Source organism: Cavia porcellus, unplaced genomic scaffold (assembly GCF_034190915.1).
Source record: "Cavia porcellus strain 051 isolate PalLab524CR breed Dunkin Hartley unplaced genomic scaffold, mCavPor4.1 scaffold_1, whole genome shotgun sequence".
Lineage (NCBI taxonomy): Eukaryota > Metazoa > Chordata > Mammalia > Rodentia > Caviidae > Cavia > Cavia porcellus.
Window position 1 is genome coordinate 138,424,725 of NW_026947484.1, and position 18,871 is coordinate 138,443,595.

The 18,871-nt window shown below is 35.7% G+C and overlaps 1 protein-coding gene across 1 annotated transcript in view; it reads right to left on the reverse strand.

Annotated features, from left to right (window-relative positions):
• The window catches only part of Spag17 (sperm associated antigen 17), a 239,361-nt gene that overhangs the window by 164,693 nt on the left and 55,797 nt on the right, over positions 1-18,871 (reverse strand). Inside the window, exon 4 of the mRNA XM_063256315.1 lies at positions 2,503-2,634. Within this exon, the coding sequence (XP_063112385.1) occupies positions 2,503-2,634 (132 nt within the window). The remainder of the gene's footprint in view (positions 1-2,502; positions 2,635-18,871) is intronic.

Genomic DNA, 18,871 nt, shown 5'->3' on the forward strand with positions numbered 1-18,871 from the left:
ACATTAATTTCAAATTATTACTTTTTATCATATTAATTACTCAGCAAGCTTTCTTGCAAAACAGAAAGCACAAGCAATGTGCTGTAAGTTATTGAACTTTCGAGTCTGAGATATCTTTATTGCACTTGGCAGCTGAATATTATTTATCTTTCATTTCTTAGAAAAGTTTTGACTAAAACAGGATTAAACATATTGTGATACATTATATTTATATAAATATATTATAAAAATATAAATTACACTATTTTTTTTTTTTGCTCTTCCTTTTTCCCTAATATTTTCTATAATTACTGTTATGGGTATTTTAAGTTATTCATTTTTAAAAATTCATTTCCAAAAGTTAAACACAAAACATTCTTTGGGTTGCACAGATGTAAGCAATGTACTGTAATTAGCATTTGAAAGAAAACATTTATATGAATTTCATGTTGTGGTTAAAAAGCTGAAGATTTAGTCACTCCCCTTATAGAAATTACAGAATTGCATCCTAGGTTCAGGAAAGAGGAAAAATTTGGATAAAGCCCTCTTTTTGTTTTCTTTATTCATTTTCTAATGCACAGAATGGCATCAGTTTTACATACTTTCTATTTATTTTGCTTTCTGCCCAACTTCTGCCTGACAAGCATTAACCTCAATTGTTCCAACTGACCTCTTGGGCAGTGTTGTTGAAATGAACATAGATTACATCATCCCACATACAACTCCTTTCATCTTGCCTTTACCCCAAAAATACTTTCTGGAAAGTATTCCATTCCAATCAGTTTTCATCAATTATTTAGCACCTACTCATATGGTTTTTGACTCAGGGATTTGAGGTTGGTGCCTTGAGAATCCCCCAAAACAGACATTAAATTAGATCATGCAATTGTTAGCTCTTAATTGCGCAAAGACTTCTCTTAATTGTGTCAATTTTTTGTTTAATATCTACAGTTCAAACCCCAATTCCTTAGGAGTTTTTAAATTTTCAGCAAGTAAATTAAAATCATTTCCATACACTCAGCATCTTACAGCAATATTATTGAAGCTCACAATTCAAAGCATTGCTGAGCAACATAATAATGCAATAATATTTTTTATATCACTGCATGCTTTCAAAAAATGTCCTAAACTACCAGGATAGTGTATTTTTTTTACTTAAGTTTTGTTAACTGAAACTTGCAAAGTGTTCCTATAATAAATAATAACTGCCTTTGAATAATAGGTAATAAACAAGTAAATAGGTGCTATAGAAAAGTGCAAAACACAAAAGACTCAGTAATTTTTACAAGACTCACAGTCTACTTTTCAAATTCAGATTTCCATATGACCCTGGAATTTAAGCAGGCAAGAAGAGATGTTACTATACTGGTTTCAAATTTTCCAATTTTTCTTCTGCCAACTCTTAATTTTCATGAATAGTTCTCAAGGTACAGTCATTCCTTGCACACAATGGAAAAACTTTCAATAGAGGAAAATCTATACCATCAAGTGTATTCACTGAGTACAGTATGTACCATTCTAAAAAGATGCTATATAGACAAACTCTTTGAGAAATATAAAGCCCTATTCTGTTAGCATGGGATGATATTATTATTGTTAGTTTACAATTACTCTGTGAAGAACAAAGCTCAATTAAGAAACAAGATTTGGGGGTCTTGAATATGGTGTTATTTGTGTATATTTGCTTTTTCTTTTTCAATTAATTGATTTTGCCTCTTTTACAATTATAAAGAAACAACTTATTTTCAAATCCATGCATCTCATATATACATGTATGTGCACACATACACACACACACATTCCACATGCACGTACAGAAGCATTTGGTTTTCCAAAATTATTTCAACATGATTTGGAAAATAAGAAAAGTATTTCTCATTTTAAGCACTGATCATAACAAATGGAGTTGAACCTGGCATTGCTTTGCTAAAAGTATTTTTAAAAATACTATGCACATGCAAATGTTAATATTTTAAAAACACCCTGATTGATTTCCATAGGCAAATTAAATGAGAAATCCACATGTGAAGTAATGATCAGAGACATTTTATGAAAATAGGAGTGATGGATTGCTGGTAAAACAGTTACTTTATTATGAAGGTGCAGATATGCCTCTCTTTTAGTAGTCATTCTTATTGAATATCAACTAAAACAATTTAAGTAGTTAGATCCTGACTTGAAGAGTTTTTTACCCTCTCTTTTTATGTTTACTTCTCCTGACTCCCTGTTTCTTGCTGGGTCACTTTCTTGGTAAAAATATGAATATACTAACATAAAAACATGCTAGAGTATCTGCATTAGGTACTATCATTTTCATATATAAGGAGATTTGGTTTTAATGCATTTACCATAAATCCTCCCTCAGATCTTTGGAGACATTTTTCACTAAGAATCAGAGGTGACAGGTAGATCTGCCAGGTAACACTTACTAGTGACTTAAGAAGAGGAAGTGCTGTTGGGGAAACCCTGCTGTTATTCATTCCCGGATTGCCCAATTTAGACAACCCACATGTCATACAGTACCTTCTTTTCATTTTCCCGTCGCTGCTGGTCCTTTAATTTAATCTGGAGAAGTTGAGATTTCAGGAGTTTCCCTATCAATGGTAAGGTTAATTTCTCTCCACTATCCATAATTGTTTTTGCTGCAATTAACACCTATGAAGAAATACAATAATTAGACATTTTATAACCTTTGGCACAGCCTGTCAGTGTTGAAAAGATGAAAGAGTATTTTATTATATGTCTTGCAATATTTATCTTATTGTTAATGTGTTTCATTGCTGATCAAGGAAACAAAGAGGGGGATGGGAAAATAGGATTTGATTTTCTGGACATCAACTAATTTTTCCAGTAAGGCAGAGGGTGCTTCCCAACAGTGGTGTTAGACTCAACCCCCCGCAGAAAAGGGAAAGTGAAAGAGGCAAGGTCACAGTTTGGGATGAGCGACCGGTCACTTTCATGCTACAAAAAGTCTTTTGTTTGATACAACTGGTAGCGCAAACTGTCAAACTTTGACTTATTAGGACATTATAAATTAAATAAGGTTTTATAATAGTGGAAATGACTATGTTAGCAGGCTTTTACTTCTTGGTGACCAAATTCAAATGAAAGATAAAAGTGGCTTGACCCAGAGGCACCATATGAATGGTACCCCCCTTACAACTTAATGTTGATCTTTTTGGTATGCAGCCTAATTGGGGTGAAATAAGGTTATTGAGTTTTCTTTGGGTGACGACAGCCACTAGGAACATACAGCTGTATTGTCCAGATGTGTGGCACTGACAGCCTGTTTTATGACTGTGTTTTTTACAGCTTGTTTCCCCTAAATTTCACACAACTCTCTAACATCTGGGCCCTTTTCCTTGGAGTCCTATAAGCACTTTATTTACTGCAAAAAAATAAAATCACGTAAAATATACTATAAAAGTTGTTATGTGTTTCTCTTTATTTGTGTTGTCTCCTTAATAAAGTTCACGTCTGCCTGAAGGACTGTCACAGAAGTAATCTAACTGAAATATTTTTTAAGTTTTGTTTTTAAGTTAGCATCATACTTATTTATAACCTCGAGATGAATTAGGTGTTACTAAAATGTTCTGACATGCTGCTTCTCTCCCCACCCCCGAGAGCAATCACTTCTCGCTGTGCATATGGTGTCAATTTCAGGCCCTCAGTCTCAGACAGTGACCACGTGCCCTGCATCCCTCGAGCTGTGTCTTGTCTGAGGTTTGTACCAGTTCTCGGTCAGGGCTTCATGGTCAGCCCAGTCCCTTTGACTTTCTCTTTGCCAAAGGAAATAGCTGAAAGAGAGGGAGGTGCGTATTTCACTTCTAACTTTGATGACCACGTGGATTATCCTGTGCCAAAATGTAACTGGACCTCTTAGAGACCACATTGGGGTTTTATGCATCGTATGGCAGAATGAAAAAGGCAGGGAAAGGATTCCATTATAGTCATCTTTTCTCAAAATCAAAGAAACAAACCAAGCACCAGAAAGCTGCATGCATGTCTAACGGAGTACTCTCCAGGAAACACTGCACTCTCTGGGAAACATGGCAGCTCTACCCCTGTTAACACAATTTAGGAAAATGGACATGATGGCTATAATTTCTGGAAGCAAGAAAACTCACAGTACACCTGCAGAACCTCACCATTTAATGATGGCCTGATACAAGATGGAAGGAGATCCTATGGGGACCACAGGTCAGACCCTCACTATAAAATGAACATTGTTAGTCTGGGTCCAACCCCCCAAGAGTAGACATCTATATTTGGTTTGAAATGGAATTTTTCAATATCATTGAAACAGTATACTGATGGTCAGGCTGTTTCACAGCATCTGGTCCAAAATATATTCAAATTGGGGTTTATAAAACTCAGAGCAGCCTAGCATGGAATATTTATGTATCACAAAGATGATGACAATGTTGAAGGCACGTCAACACTGGAATGGGCTACCCAAATGACCATGGAGACTCTTTTCTTGATGATCTGTGAAAGAAGGACACTCACCTGTGCCTGGGGGCCGGGCTTGGGGAAGCCAGGCTGGCATCATAGTAATAGACAGGATGTCTCTGGAGATGCTTTCCAATATCTTGTGTTTTGAAGTCCATCACTGTGTTAATATGGACTCAAAACACAACAAAACATCCCCCAAGATATTCTACATATTGTAAAAGGTATTACTGGTCTGTGTAAAGTGCCTACAGAGTTCTAGGTTTCAAACACAAATCTAGCACATTGTCGAAGTAGCAGTGATGTCCTGTCCTGATCTGGGTAGGAGGTAGGTGATGGGGAGTGTCACTGGAATTGTGAACACCGGCATCCTCTCAACCTGTAGGTGGAGCCTAAGTGTAGTTCAGAGGAAGGCAGCATTTAGGAGCCCTACAGGAGCCTGAGAAGTGGTCTGTATAGAGGGGATACAGGACAGACAGGCCTGGAGAAGGCACAGCCTGCCCTCACAAGCTACTGTTAGCAGTGGTAAAGGCTGGGCATATTTCTCTCTGTGGCTGTTCCGAATAGATGCAAATGCCACTTTTATATGCTATCATGAGTCCTCAGGACAAGTAATGGAAATGAGAGTCTGTGCTGAATGTAAGTCAAAATGTGAGAATGAAATGTTCCTAGTATGTGGATCATCCCAGGAGACCAGAACAAGAAATTTCCTTACAAATTAATTTCCATTAAGAATGCTTTCTTCTAACACCTCAGAAGTCACAATGCCACCCAATCAGTGGCCAGAAGTTTGGTATCAGAAGAAAAACAAATCCTCAGAAGACCTATGTGTGAAAGGCATCTTTAGGAGAATTAATTGAAGAGGATACAAACTTTAGAGGAAATGTACATTTTCTCAGAACAGACAGGTCTCTCTACGGCAAATCTTTGGATTTATAGCAAAGTAAAGGTTGAGAACCCATAATCTGTGTGCTTGTGCATATCTGTGTATGGGTGTGTGCATGTGTGTAAGCACAAGATCACAGGAGTTGTAGGATGAACAACATGATATATCATGGTAGCAGCAAGGAGGCAAGGGGCAGGAAGTAGTTAAAGAAAATCTAAGCTTCCCAAACTAGGCAGCGAAACAGTTCTAAGTGGGGAAAGCCGGAGTACCATCAGGCCCAAACACCAAGCAAATATGCTTGGCATGAGTCAGAAATTTATGCTCACAAAAATGAGTCCTACGGGCCAAAAGAACTCATTCAAAATGGTGACAGTTGTTGACAAGCAAGACCTGAGAACCCCTGGACTTCCACAAGTCAGATCCCCAGGTAGAAGAGACTGGGGGGTCATGGATCCAGTCACTAAAACTTCTTTTTGTGGGAAAGACAGATTTAAGAGAAAACGATGTCTCCAAGATGGAAAGCCATCTTTATTGTATGAATTTGTTTTGAGGAGGTACAGATGCTCTTTTCACCATAGAAAAATTATGATTTCTAAAAGTATTAAGGGAAAAAATCACCATTTCTATATTTACCACTGATCTGGCTCGAAGGCATCATATTTACCATCCGCAACAAGTGGATCAATATTTTTCCTTGCTTCTCTAGGTCCTTCTCTCCCTTCTAGCCACTCCTCTTTTCTGCATTACCTGCTTACCATTAGTAAGCAGCACAAGCTTCTGTCTGCCTAGTATATAGAACTGCCTCACACATTCCCATGGTAACCAGATGGATGGATGGATGGATGGATGGATAGAATGGAAAACGATGAGATTTTCTGCTTGATTTCCTTGGCATGATTATAAAACAACATGCAAAGCAGCTTGAATCATAGCTTAACTTACATATTAATCATGAGAGGATGCGTACAATCTTTGGATCTGTATTTCTTTTGTTTGAAATAGGATGTGGGAGCAATGTGGTGGAGGAGAAGACAAGGTGAAGCTATGAAAGACAGAGACAGGGGTGATAGTCAAGAGATGGTCTGGGGAAGACTTTCTCTCTAGGACTTCCACATAGCCATTTCCCTTAAAGCAATCCATTGGTTTCAGAGACTTCCTTAGCAGTGAATTTATGTCAATAATTGCAATAATCCACAAAGTATGACTTCATATGCAACTCATTTTTGGGTTAATGATTTAGGATTGGTTTGGATATATAAAGCCTCAAAAGCAAGAGCAGATCTTTACTGTAGAACTTAATCCGTTCTGTACAAGGTTGAGCAAATAGGCTTTCGACTTGGAGAAGATTAAAATTTTTTTGGATGTCACACTTTTTGGATATTTCATAAGTATATGATTAATTCAACCAAGGAAAAATATTATTATGCCTCATCATGGCAAAAATCTAATACTGGAGGGGTGTTCTGTGAAAAGAAAATGTGTCTTCAACTCCTTCCATTGTCCCTTCCCCAAAGATAATCATGCTAAGTCTTGTGTATCCTTTCATAACACCCTGTACATGTGCAAACATATACGCAGACCCTTCTTATGCTTTAAACAAATGAGATCATGTTATTCATGTTAAGTGATTTTTTACATAAAAATAATGTTTTTTTACATAAAAACATATCTGTGTCATTTAATACTTTTTTAAAGTAAGCAGTAGAGTCTTACATGATTATTTTTTAAAACTAGTTCTGTACAGATGGACTTTTAGATTTAGGCTATTTACTGTTTTCTATCAAGAGTATGAACATTTTTGTTAGTAGCATTCCTGTTCTTACCAACTCTGCGTGAAAAGATCTCCAATCCTTTAATACTGAATATTCTCCAGCTTTACATCTTTGTCCGCATTGGTGCTGATGGAATTTCAGTGATAATAGAAATATTAAGTGTCTGTGCAATCTGGTGTGGTAGTTACTGGCCACAGATTCCTGTTGAATAGCTGAATAGTGTTACTCAGGAGACCAACGAGCTTAAGTTTTTAGTTTTACTTTTTACTTGATTAAATAGGTACAAGGGTTAGTGGCTACTGTTTTGGTATGAGTGTGCCTAGATGAAAGTGAATAGAGCATCTCATTTAAAATTATGTAAGCATTCCATCACCTTGTCCCTATTCTTCTGCCCCAGGTAGAAAGTCAACTATTCAGCACCACCCTCAGCATATTTTATTAATATAGGAGATGGTCGCCCACATTTATTAAATAACAATCATATACTCAGATTCACACAGTGGCGCAGGTGAGAGGAAATGAAAATCCAAGGCTCCCAAGCCAAGAGATTTGTTTCTGGTCTCTGAGGAGATTAACCACCTCCTCCTCATGAAAATAAACGACTGGTATGGAACAATAACAGGATTAGAGTTTGCTTCTAATTTCTTTCTGTTGTCCGTTTTTCCTCTGTTATATCCTCTACCTCTTAGCTACCTGATGCCTCTGATTTTAAATTACTCTTGCAAGCAAAGAAGAAAAGATTTAAATTGGTAACTCACTCTGAGTATTCATTGATATGTGAGTTTGCTATATTTTGGGGTTTTTTTTATCAATAAAATGAAACAGACTTGTGACAGATGAAATCATTTCAAGCAATAAGGAACAGTTTGAGTTTAGGATAGGAGGTAGCTCTTCTCTCCAACTTAAAAACTTATGGTGCCTAAGGCTGGCTGTGAAGGCAAACACATTTCTGGCTTTTATGATGTTTGAAGCTCCTTGGTTTTACTGCCTGGAATGCTGTTATCACCCAGGACTAAGTCTTAGAGGGGAAAGACTCTGGAAGAACACAGAAGTGTAAAAGCACCAGAGAGGGTCCATAAGTGGCTAAGACAGGGGATGAGTTAGCTTTGTGCAGTGGGAAAGGAAGAAGGAAAGGAAGCCTTGACCTCAGACATAAGTTATAAGTCCTGGCTGTATATGGATGTGTTCAACATGTAGAGGTGTGTAGTGTGTGATCATACAAGGGTACACATACAGGTGTCTACATTTATGTGCATGTGTGTATATGTCGATGTGTGTATGAAATATGTTGGGTCCAAACTTGATTTGGGGGATGATTAAGATTGTCAAAAGATATCCTATCAATATTTTAAAACACTGTCGAGACCCACAAAGGCACTAGGCGATTGAACACAGAGACTTCATCTCACTGAATATATCCCTATCTCTTTTAAAAAATTTTATATTTAGAAACAAGGTCTTGCAATGAGAAAAATGGATATTTCTAATTATTGAAGAATTAATAAAAAGAAAATAAAATATTTTCACTTGATACTTTAAAATGAATGCATACAGCCATATAATGTTTCTATCTTTAAAATGCAAGATGTTATTTTTCATCATTAAACATTCATTAAAATAAATACATACAATTTATTTGTTATCATAGACTGTATAATACTATATCTCATCTTTAATGTTTGTTGCTTAGGAAGCATAATATCTTTTGCATTCTTGTTTTATTTTATATTATTATATCTGCTAATAACTTTTAAAAGTCAGCAGAACTATTGCCCAAGTATGTAAACATATTTTTGTGTTTAGAGTGAAAGGCTATTTTTGATGGATTCTATTCTGTGATACTATATGATGAGAGGAATGAAAGAGGAATAATCTACAAATAACTTAAAAGAGCCACTTTAAAGAGTTGCCCTCACACAGAGATTTCTTTTGGGAATTTAACTCCTTTGTCACTCCTTTGATGAATCAGCTGTTGAAGTCATTAACTACTTCTGTGCAGCACCATGCAAACGTACAGGCTAGAAGAATGCATTCCGTGCATCTCAGGTTATCATTGGATGATCTTTGACAAATTATTTAACCCCTTTAAGCTTCACTATTGTTTTCAAAAATAACCTGTAACAAGGTCATTCTGAGACAGGTAATTCTTTGTTGTAGGAAATTTTCCTGTGGGTTGCTTAATGTTTAGTGCATCTCTAGTTTGTTATGCTGCTGTGACAATGAACAGCACCTCCAGACATTGTCAAATGTGCCATGGGTGACAAAACTGTTCCCTAACAAGAATAGAAAATCTGTAGAAAAATAATATGCATTATACTGCTATTATGAAACTGCATTCAGACCTAAATGAATTAATCCATAAAAAGACTAAGCAGAGTGAATGACATGTGCATGGAAAACCCTCACTGCATTAGTTCTTACTGCTATAGAGACATAAAAAGCAGCAGTGAAATTCTTACAGACATTATAGCCCAATTCAGAGAGGAAAGAAATGAGCAGTAGTTGGACAGGTAAGACACTGACTTTAGTTTATAATCAGGTGGTGGCAACTGGGCTGTTCCATTTGCCCAGTCCTTTGCCTAACCTGTAATTGGTAAATCAAAATCTATTTTGAGACAAGTGGAGATAAAAAGAAGAGACAATATAAAATATATCTTATTACAATAAAATATATAATGCAAAAGTTGACAGAATTAGAAATTATGCTATTCTAAATCTTGGAAACAACCAAACTGTACATCAAATGCAGAGTGGATAAAAAAGATGTGGTATTTTTATACGATGGAATATTACTCAGCTATAAAAGGATAATCTTGAGGCTTTTACAGGTCAATGGAGGCAACTTGAGACCATACTCATGAGTGAAATAAATCAAACTCACATTTATAAATATCATATTGTCTCCCTAGTATAAAAAATTAAAAAATAAAAACCTAAAAGAGCAATAAGATCCTAAATATACAATAGATATTACAATAATCAAAGGGAAAGAAAATACTCAAAAGGACAGAACAACTAGAGTAGGGAAAAAGAAAAAGGAAGAAGGAAATGATTATATTTATGTTGGCAAACACATATAAATATATGCACATGTATGTATGCTAGATAGATAACTGTACTACCAATCTCTGTTAGTTCATTAAAAAGAACAGCTTGTGCTGTCAATTGACTGGTCACTTTTGTGCCTAGAGTTTGTAAACCAAACAACAACTTCTAAGACAACAACATGCAATAGATTAACTAGTGCTAATTTTTTATTTTTTGGAAATTCTGTATTATTTTTATCCTTTGTTTTGGCTCGCTTTTATTAAAAAAATTAGAAATTATGCTATTAATTTCTGTAACTGAGGAGACAGAAGAATTCTAAGAAGCAGGCTTTACAATTCTCTAACTTCCTGGTTCTTTCTGCTCTATTTCCTCTGCTGTTCCTTATGCATTTATTAAGTGCCAACTACATTTTAGTTATTGGATTGCTCAATCCTTTATGTGTCTAGTCTATCCAATTCACATTCTTTAAATAATGAATAATCTTCAACGAGGAATAATCGGAAAAACAGCTGGAGACACAAGGGTAGCAATGAGAGAAGGCAAGGAGAGAAACAGAAAAAAAGAGGGAGAAAAAGAACATGAATGACTGAAACATTTTCTCTAAGTGGAAAAGAAAATAAGCAATATTAAACTGTCTATTCATAAATTTAAAGATGACAGAAGGTACAAGTCCCATATAGATCACATTGTCATCTAATGCAAATGGAACTTAGGAAAGTGCTCAGAGCACAACTTGGCAAGCAGTTTATGATGATGATAAATATCCATAGCAGGTGACTCCTAGATCATTTTCAGCTGTCCATAATTAAACTAGTATCCATCTCTCCATAATGTCAGGACTGTAAAATAATTCGAGTCATTGGACTCCTTACATCTGTGCTGAAATGAAATAATATTTGGCAGTAACAAGGAGTCATTGAAACTAAATAAACAACCCTTTCAAGACTACATAAAAGTTGGTAACATAATAACATTTGACAGGGATTAAGACCTCTTTGGGGCTGTAAAGGAGTTTCAGAAGCAGTAATAACAAATACGGGGAAGGTAGACCTGATCTACATTTTAACAGACACGTATAATTTGAAATGTAATTAATCTCTCAAGGGAGATGTGAATTTTGAACATCTAACATGTATAGTACACGTCAAAACACAAAGAAGTATTTTAGGAATGTTTGCTGGACTTATTCTATAAAGAAGTTAAAGCAAACAACCTTGATTATTAGGAAGTGTTTTTGTTTTTGTATAACTGCAAAATGTTCAAAGGCACATGAAACTAATGTGATGATGTATGGAAGGATGATATATCCAAGATTAAGAAGGGCTTTTCTTCAGGTGTGAATTAGCAACACATGATTCTGTTAATCACGGCAACTTTTCCCCCTCCTGTTGTAGATCAAGATCTTTTCTCACTCCTGTTAAGTCTCAAGATGTTCTTACCCTCTGAAGACATTCTTGGTCTGTCAGTTGTAGGAGCCCCGTCTCCCCCGTGGACAGTCTTGCCACCGCTCTCTCCTCTTGGAATTACTTGTGTAAGCGTTTATCTCCTCCACTGATGTGGGAGGTCAAATCTTTTTCTGAGTCATCTTTCTAAAGCTCCTGATAAAACCCAGTGCAAATATAGGCATCGAATATATTCACTCAGTAAACAAACATGAGAATGATGTCCTTAGAATTATTTATTGTATGGCTTCAAGCTGAGTGCTTTTAAATGTTTATATTTCCAGTTTCAAAGCTGTAAAACAGACTATAAGAAGTAGCTTCTCAGGCTAAGTAAAGCATACCCCATATCTCAGACAAGGACTGGTCTAAGCACTTTATTTGTTTCCCTGTTTATATTATGTGACTCTGCAGAAATGCAATTAAATGTGTGAAACTGTACTAAAAATAATACTAACCTCCCTTGTCTTTGGTATAGAATCTTGTTCAGGCCAGGGAAATATAACTAGTAGTTTCCTGGGAATGCTGAACCTGATTTCTTTGGTCATGACAGAGCTTCATGAAGAGCTCTGAAGAATAGGATTACCATAGTTACCTTAACTCTATCAGGATGTCAAAGCCACCACACAGATGAAGGAGGGTCATGAGTAGCTAAATAGGGCTGGAGCACCTAGACTAAGCTACATCTGAAGCCTGCCTAGCCTTGTATTTATGCAAGCCTGTACATTCATTTATCATTTAAGCTGGTTTTAGATTTTTTTCTGTTTAACATAGAAATAATGTGAGCAGGCTGATTCAGTACTTAATATGGATTTATGCCTTCAAATTAATAGACTTAAACATTAACCAGTGGTTATCAGGACATGTTTCTCAGACTACAAGCATCAGTATCACCTACAACTTGTTAGAAGTATAAACTCTTGGGCTCCAAACTAGATCTGTAAACTCCACATTCTGTGGCTGAAGCCCAGGAGACACTTAAAAAGTCCTCAGGTGATTCTGAAGTTATTTTTGTGTGTGTGCATTTTCATAATAATTAATTTAATTCACATGTTGTCAGTTTTATCTTTGCTTTCAGTTTTTTCATTTATAGTTTATCATCATCATTATTGCTATTGTTTTATTATCATGAATATTAAAGTCACAAATTAGTCCACTGCTGAGGACATGCCTGGGTTAGATTTCTGCTGTTTTTGCTATCTACAAAGAAGATTTTACTCCTGTCTTCCCTTTCCCTGAGTACTCAGTACCCAAAGAAGCTGTAATTATCACCTTGATTACAAATGGTATTCTTCTAGCTGTTGCTCCTGTCTAATTTTTAATCTTAACTCAATTTGCCAATAAATAGGGCTTGCTCATTGAGTGTTACTTTCCTCTCCTAGTCTATTAGATCGATTAGTTAGCTATAGAATACATAAGGGAAGTATCTCATGGTGAGCTACAGGGAAAGTCCTTATGAGCAGAGTAGTTCTGTGCCACTGCCCACAAGAGTATGTTTCTGCATTTTCTCTGTGGGCCATCTTTCCAAGAATCCCTAGGGCCCTAGCTAAAGATACAGATTGCCTAGGTTCTACCTCACAACTTCTAGGCCAATAGCTGGAGGTGAGCGTATAGAAATATTGAACTTAACCAAGCATTTTAGGGTTTGTTAAGCATGTTGGAATTTAAGAACAATGGCATAGGTCTTTGATATATTGACATGACATTGATCAACTGAGGGTGGCTTGAGATTTGGTACTTTTCGTGCTATAACTAGCAAATCTCTAGAACTAAGGTCAATCCGTCACCCTAAGACATTAAATTCAAGGTCAGTCATCTTAAGGCTGTCAGGTTTACAGTGATTGAACACCATTAACTTCACTTCATCCCTTCTGCTTTCTCTGATCTGCTTTCCCTGGTCCTTCCAGCTCATCTACTGATAATCTTCTCAGAGCCTCATGTTCATACAGTTTCCAAACCAATCCTATTAGAAGTAACTATTAGAAGTCTCCTTTCTAGCATGTCATGTTTAACATGATTATTCACCTCTGATTCAGGATTTAATAACCTAACAATACAAATTTTAGATAACATGCATCATGTAGTGTGTATACGCTGAGCAATGTGCTAAATACACTATTCTGTGGACGTCAGAGATTCAGTACTTGCCCAGGAGCATCTTTAATGGTGGTACTATTATAGAGGGCTAAGTTAGGTAGAAATATTACAGGGCTAGGCTTTCAAGGGAGTCAGTCCAGAGGATGAGAATACAGTACATCTGGGGCTCAGAGGTGCATCCACGGAAGGCAGGTTTGAATATAAATATGGAATGACCAAGCCATGTGCATTTCATATCTGACTTACTTCCCCATTGAGTCAATATTACCTAAGTGACTATACTTATAATCTTATTGGTTCATTATAGTTTTGTGCTACATTGTACTCACCTCATGATTTTGTTTTACAAAGCTTCCTTTGAGAAGTGGGCTCATTGGCAACCCATTTGTGGATCCTTTCCTGCCTCTTAGAAACTATTTCTTTCAATAAATATTGCCCATTACTTTTCTATATTTTTAAGTTAAAGAAAACAAAACAAAACAAAACAAAACAAAACAGAATAAAGTAAATCAGAATAGCACAATGCAAGGAATACAGGAATTCAAAACAAGACAAGACAACAATGGCTATCATATCTAGTTTTCTTCAAAATAGCTGTCTGTATCTTCACACATAAAATCAAACCATACAAAACAGACTAAAATCAATCAAAACAAAAGAATAAAAGCATTGCAAGACCTCAAAACAAGATAATAGGAAATCAACAATGGGTACCATAATGTCTCTATCTTCAAAATAGCTGTCTACACTGTCACACATAATAAAAGAAAATAAAACCAAAACAGAATAGAATGAATCAAAACAAAAGAATTAAAACATTATAGGACTTCAAAACAAGATGACAAAAAAATCAACAACGGCTACCTTAGTGTCTTGTTTTCTCCAAAATGTCTGTCCGTATCATCACACATAATAAAAGCAAACAAAACAAAACAAAATAAAACCAATCAAAACAAAAGAATAAAAGCATTATAGGACTCCAAAACAAGATGATAGGAAATCAACAATGGCTACCATAATACACCTCATTATCTTCAAAATAGCTACCCATAACATCAGACACAGTAAAATATAACAAACAAGACAGAATAAAATCAAACCTAACAAAATTATAAAAAAAATACAAGAATACAAAAAATGATATTAGGAAATTAACGGTGGCTATCACTTTCCCTTTTTAGGTCTTTCTTCCCCTATCACTTTCATTAATATCTATTTTGTTTTTTGAGTCCCACTAACTCCTTCAGTTTGTTATGCTAGGGAGATAACTTGGTGTTCATCTGCATGAGTCCAAACCATTTCACCAATGATCTTGATGTCTAGTTGCATGCATTTACCTACAAGAGCCTCAGGAGTACAATACTTTATATTGGGGCAGCTTTCCATTGTTTGAACATACCATACCTTTCTTGTCCATTCTACAGTTGAGGGCAAGTTAGCCTTGCTTTTATTCTGGTCTCCTGTTGTGTGGAACAATTGTTTTCTCTTCTTTGACTTTCAGCCTATGGATTTCCTTTCAAGTTAAATGTGTTTCTCATGTACAGTATATTGATGGATCTTGTTTCTGGATCCACTCTCCCTGTTTCTTTTTATTGGTGCATCGAGACCATCTACATTGGTTCATCTCTGCCATGCTATCCTCCTGCTGTTGGCCCCCCACTTTTCCTCTTCATTCACTTGCATATGTTGTTAGGTGATCTTCCTCTGTTGCTGTTCCTGGAACCACGGTCATCTTCATATCTTTCTAGAATATCCTTTAGCCCTCTCTGTAGGGTTGGTTTGGTGGTCATGAATTCTTTCAGTCACTCTTTATCATGGAAATACCTTATTTTTCCATCAATTTTGAAAGATAGTTTTGCAAGATACACCAATCTGGGTTGGAAGTTGTTTTCTTTCAGGATTTGAAACACTTCATTCTAACCTCTTCTTGACTTGATGGTTTGCGTTAAGGAATCTGTCATGATTCTGGGGGGCCTTCATTCTAGGTGCTCTGTTTCTCTAACAGCTTTTAATATTCTGTTTCTTGTGCTGAATTTTTGGTATCTTGATTATTATATGTCAGGGTGTGGATTTATTTTGGTTATGGCTATTTCGAGTCCTCTATGCCTCACTTATCTGTATGTCAGATCATTTTCCCATTATTTGGAAAGTTTTCTGCAATTACTTCTGTAAATAGTCTTTTATTTCATTTGTGTTGACTCCTGTTTTTTCACTGATATCAGTATTAAATTATTTTTCATCGCATCATCTTGCAGCCATCAAGTTGTTATTTCCTGGTTCCTTGTTATTTTTAAGAGATCTTTCCTTTCACAATCATTAGCTGTGATCCTGTTTTCAAGGTCTGAAAGTCTATCTTCAATCTCTTTTAAGCAATTTTTCCAGCTTTCCATTGACTTTTTAATTTCCTGAATATCTCTTTGAATTGGTTTCATGCATTGTAATTCCTTCTTATATTATTCATTCAAGGCTTCCATCATTTTTCTATGCTACTTTTTTTAACCTATGTCTTCTTTAGACATGCTCAGCAATTCTTTCATTATTTTTGTGATTTCCTCTTTTATCTGAGACATTATTTTGGATCTGATTACTTTTACAGGCTCATGAAGTTGCTTCTTTACTTCTGTTGCTATCCTCTCAGAGACTTCAAGTGTGTGACTTCCATTTACTTCCATGACTATATCTCACAGACTTATTCTGTGTGAGCTGGAAGTCTGAATTGCCTTTTGCTCCATTGTCTGGACATTCTTCAGGGTTCTTCCCAACAAGCTAGTTGTGGGGTCCCAGAAATTTCCCATACTGGATTCCTCTCCATGGTGTAGGGGAATAGGATAGGTACCTGAGTTTCTCTGAACCCATGTTTCCTAGGAGATTGCAGGACTTCTCCATACCTGTGCAGCTACACTGAGGCTTCCCCAATGCACCCCAATGGCCAGGGGTGCATGGTGGCAGGGCTGCTTCTTCTCTAAGCCTACATAACATGTCTGTACTAGGACTTCCCCAATGGTGGCAAGCACACAGGAGTATGTTTGTCTGATTTTCCTGGTGGGTGCTGGCTGTCCAAAGGGGGCAAAGGTCTTCAGTTTTGGCCTGAAGGCGCATGGGGTGTATCTGGTTGCATCTCCCTGTCTGTGCTGGCTCAATATTTCCTATTCTTCACTACTGTTGTTCTTTGGAATTCACTTTTCAGTGTTAATGAACATGAACTCAGCATATGTGACATCTAGCAATTATAATATTTTCCCTATATCATTTGGAGATCCTCTATCAGTATTAATCTTTACAGCATGGTGATTCTAGAGTCTATTCTTCTAACCAAATGTGACATCTGCTTTTCTTTTCTAAATTCTATGATTGACCAATGTTTTCTCCAGTATACTGCTTTCCAAATGGAAATTCCCAGATTTCTTATGGCCAGATTCCAAATCCATTACTCTTACTGCCTAGTTGTGGGTTTCTTTTTTTATTTTATTTTAAGAAAAACAAAACAAAACAGTGAAAGGGTACAAGTAATACAGAATTAAAAAAATAAACAGTAAGAAATCACTAGTTAATAGATTACATATTGTCATCTTAGAAATAGTTGATAAAGTTACAAAATTAAGCATACAAAGAGGACATTCAAACAGTGAGACTGCAAACAGTTGTGTTCAATGATCCAACAAAAACTTAGTAATATGGTCATCTATCTTACACACCTAAACACACTTGCAGTTTTGTCCTTTAGAGCACTTTCTTTTCCTCTCTTTTTTACAATAACATTTACACATTTTGGGTTTTATTATTCCCACAGTTATTATTACTTTTTTTGGAAGAGAATAAAACCAAACGTGACAAAACAAAGCAGAGTCAGTCAAAACAAAGGATGGACATAGTACATGATGTAAAAACAGAATACAAGGTAATCAACAATGGTTACCATAATGCCCCTTGCTACCTTAAAAAGAATTGCCTATGTCATCAGGTATAATAAAATTGAACTAAACAGTACAGAACAAAACCAATAAAAACTAAACATTGGAGACATTACTGAACTTCAAAAGAAGATAATAGAGAAACCAGAATGGGCATCATAGTGAATCTTATTGCCTTCAAAGTAGTTGCCTATATCCTCAAAATTGATAATATCAAACAGAAGAGAATAGAGTAAAATCAGTCAAAACAAGATGATGAGAGAAATATGGGGCTTCAAATAGAGTTAATAGGAAATCAAAAAAGTTACTATAATATATCCTGCTAATTTAAAAAAAATTTTTCCCTTAATTAAAAAAATAGTAATAATAAAATATAAAAAAATTTTTAAAAAGTGGGGAGATTGAGACAAAAGAGGACATAACAACATAACAATACAGGTCAGAACAGAACAATTTAAGCAACATAGTGTTTCACCACAAGATAACCATAGTGTCTCTTTCCTTGAAATATTTGAGTATAACTTCGTAAACTATAGCATCAAAAATATCAAGATAGTGTAAAACCATTCAAGAGGATGAAAGTATTTCAAGGTATTTAGAACCAGCTAACAGAAAACGAACAATGGTGTCTATATTATCTCTTTGCCTATAAAAAATTTTGTTTATACTATCACATATAATAAAATCCAATGAGATACAACATGATAAAAGCAATGGAGACAGAAGAACAACAGTTTGATGGGACTTCAAAACAGGATGATACTAAATCAGCACTAGCTATTATGATGTCTTTTCTTCAAAATAGCTGTTCATATCATCACAGACAATAATATCAAATAGACCAGAATAAAACCATTCCAATTAATGAGTGAAAACTTTATAAGGCTTCAAAGCCATATAATGGGGAATCATGATTACCACATACTTTTATGTATTTGTATCATTTATTACACTAGGGAAACTATGTGGTATTCATACATGTGAGTTTGATTTATTTCACTTATGAGTATGGTCTCAAGCTGTGCCCATTTATTTATAAATACCTCAATGTGATCATTCTTTATAGCTGAGTAGCACTCCATTGTATAAAAATACCACAACTTTTTTATCCATTCCTCAGTTGATCGACACTTAGGTTGTTTCCAAGATCTGGCTATTACAAATTCTTTCCAAGTCCCTTCAGTTGTTTCAGATCACTTCCTACAAAGTCTCACTATATCTCATATTGCCTCCCTTCCCCTTCACTGCTCCCTAGTTACATTTCCTTTTTGATGTTAAATAACTACA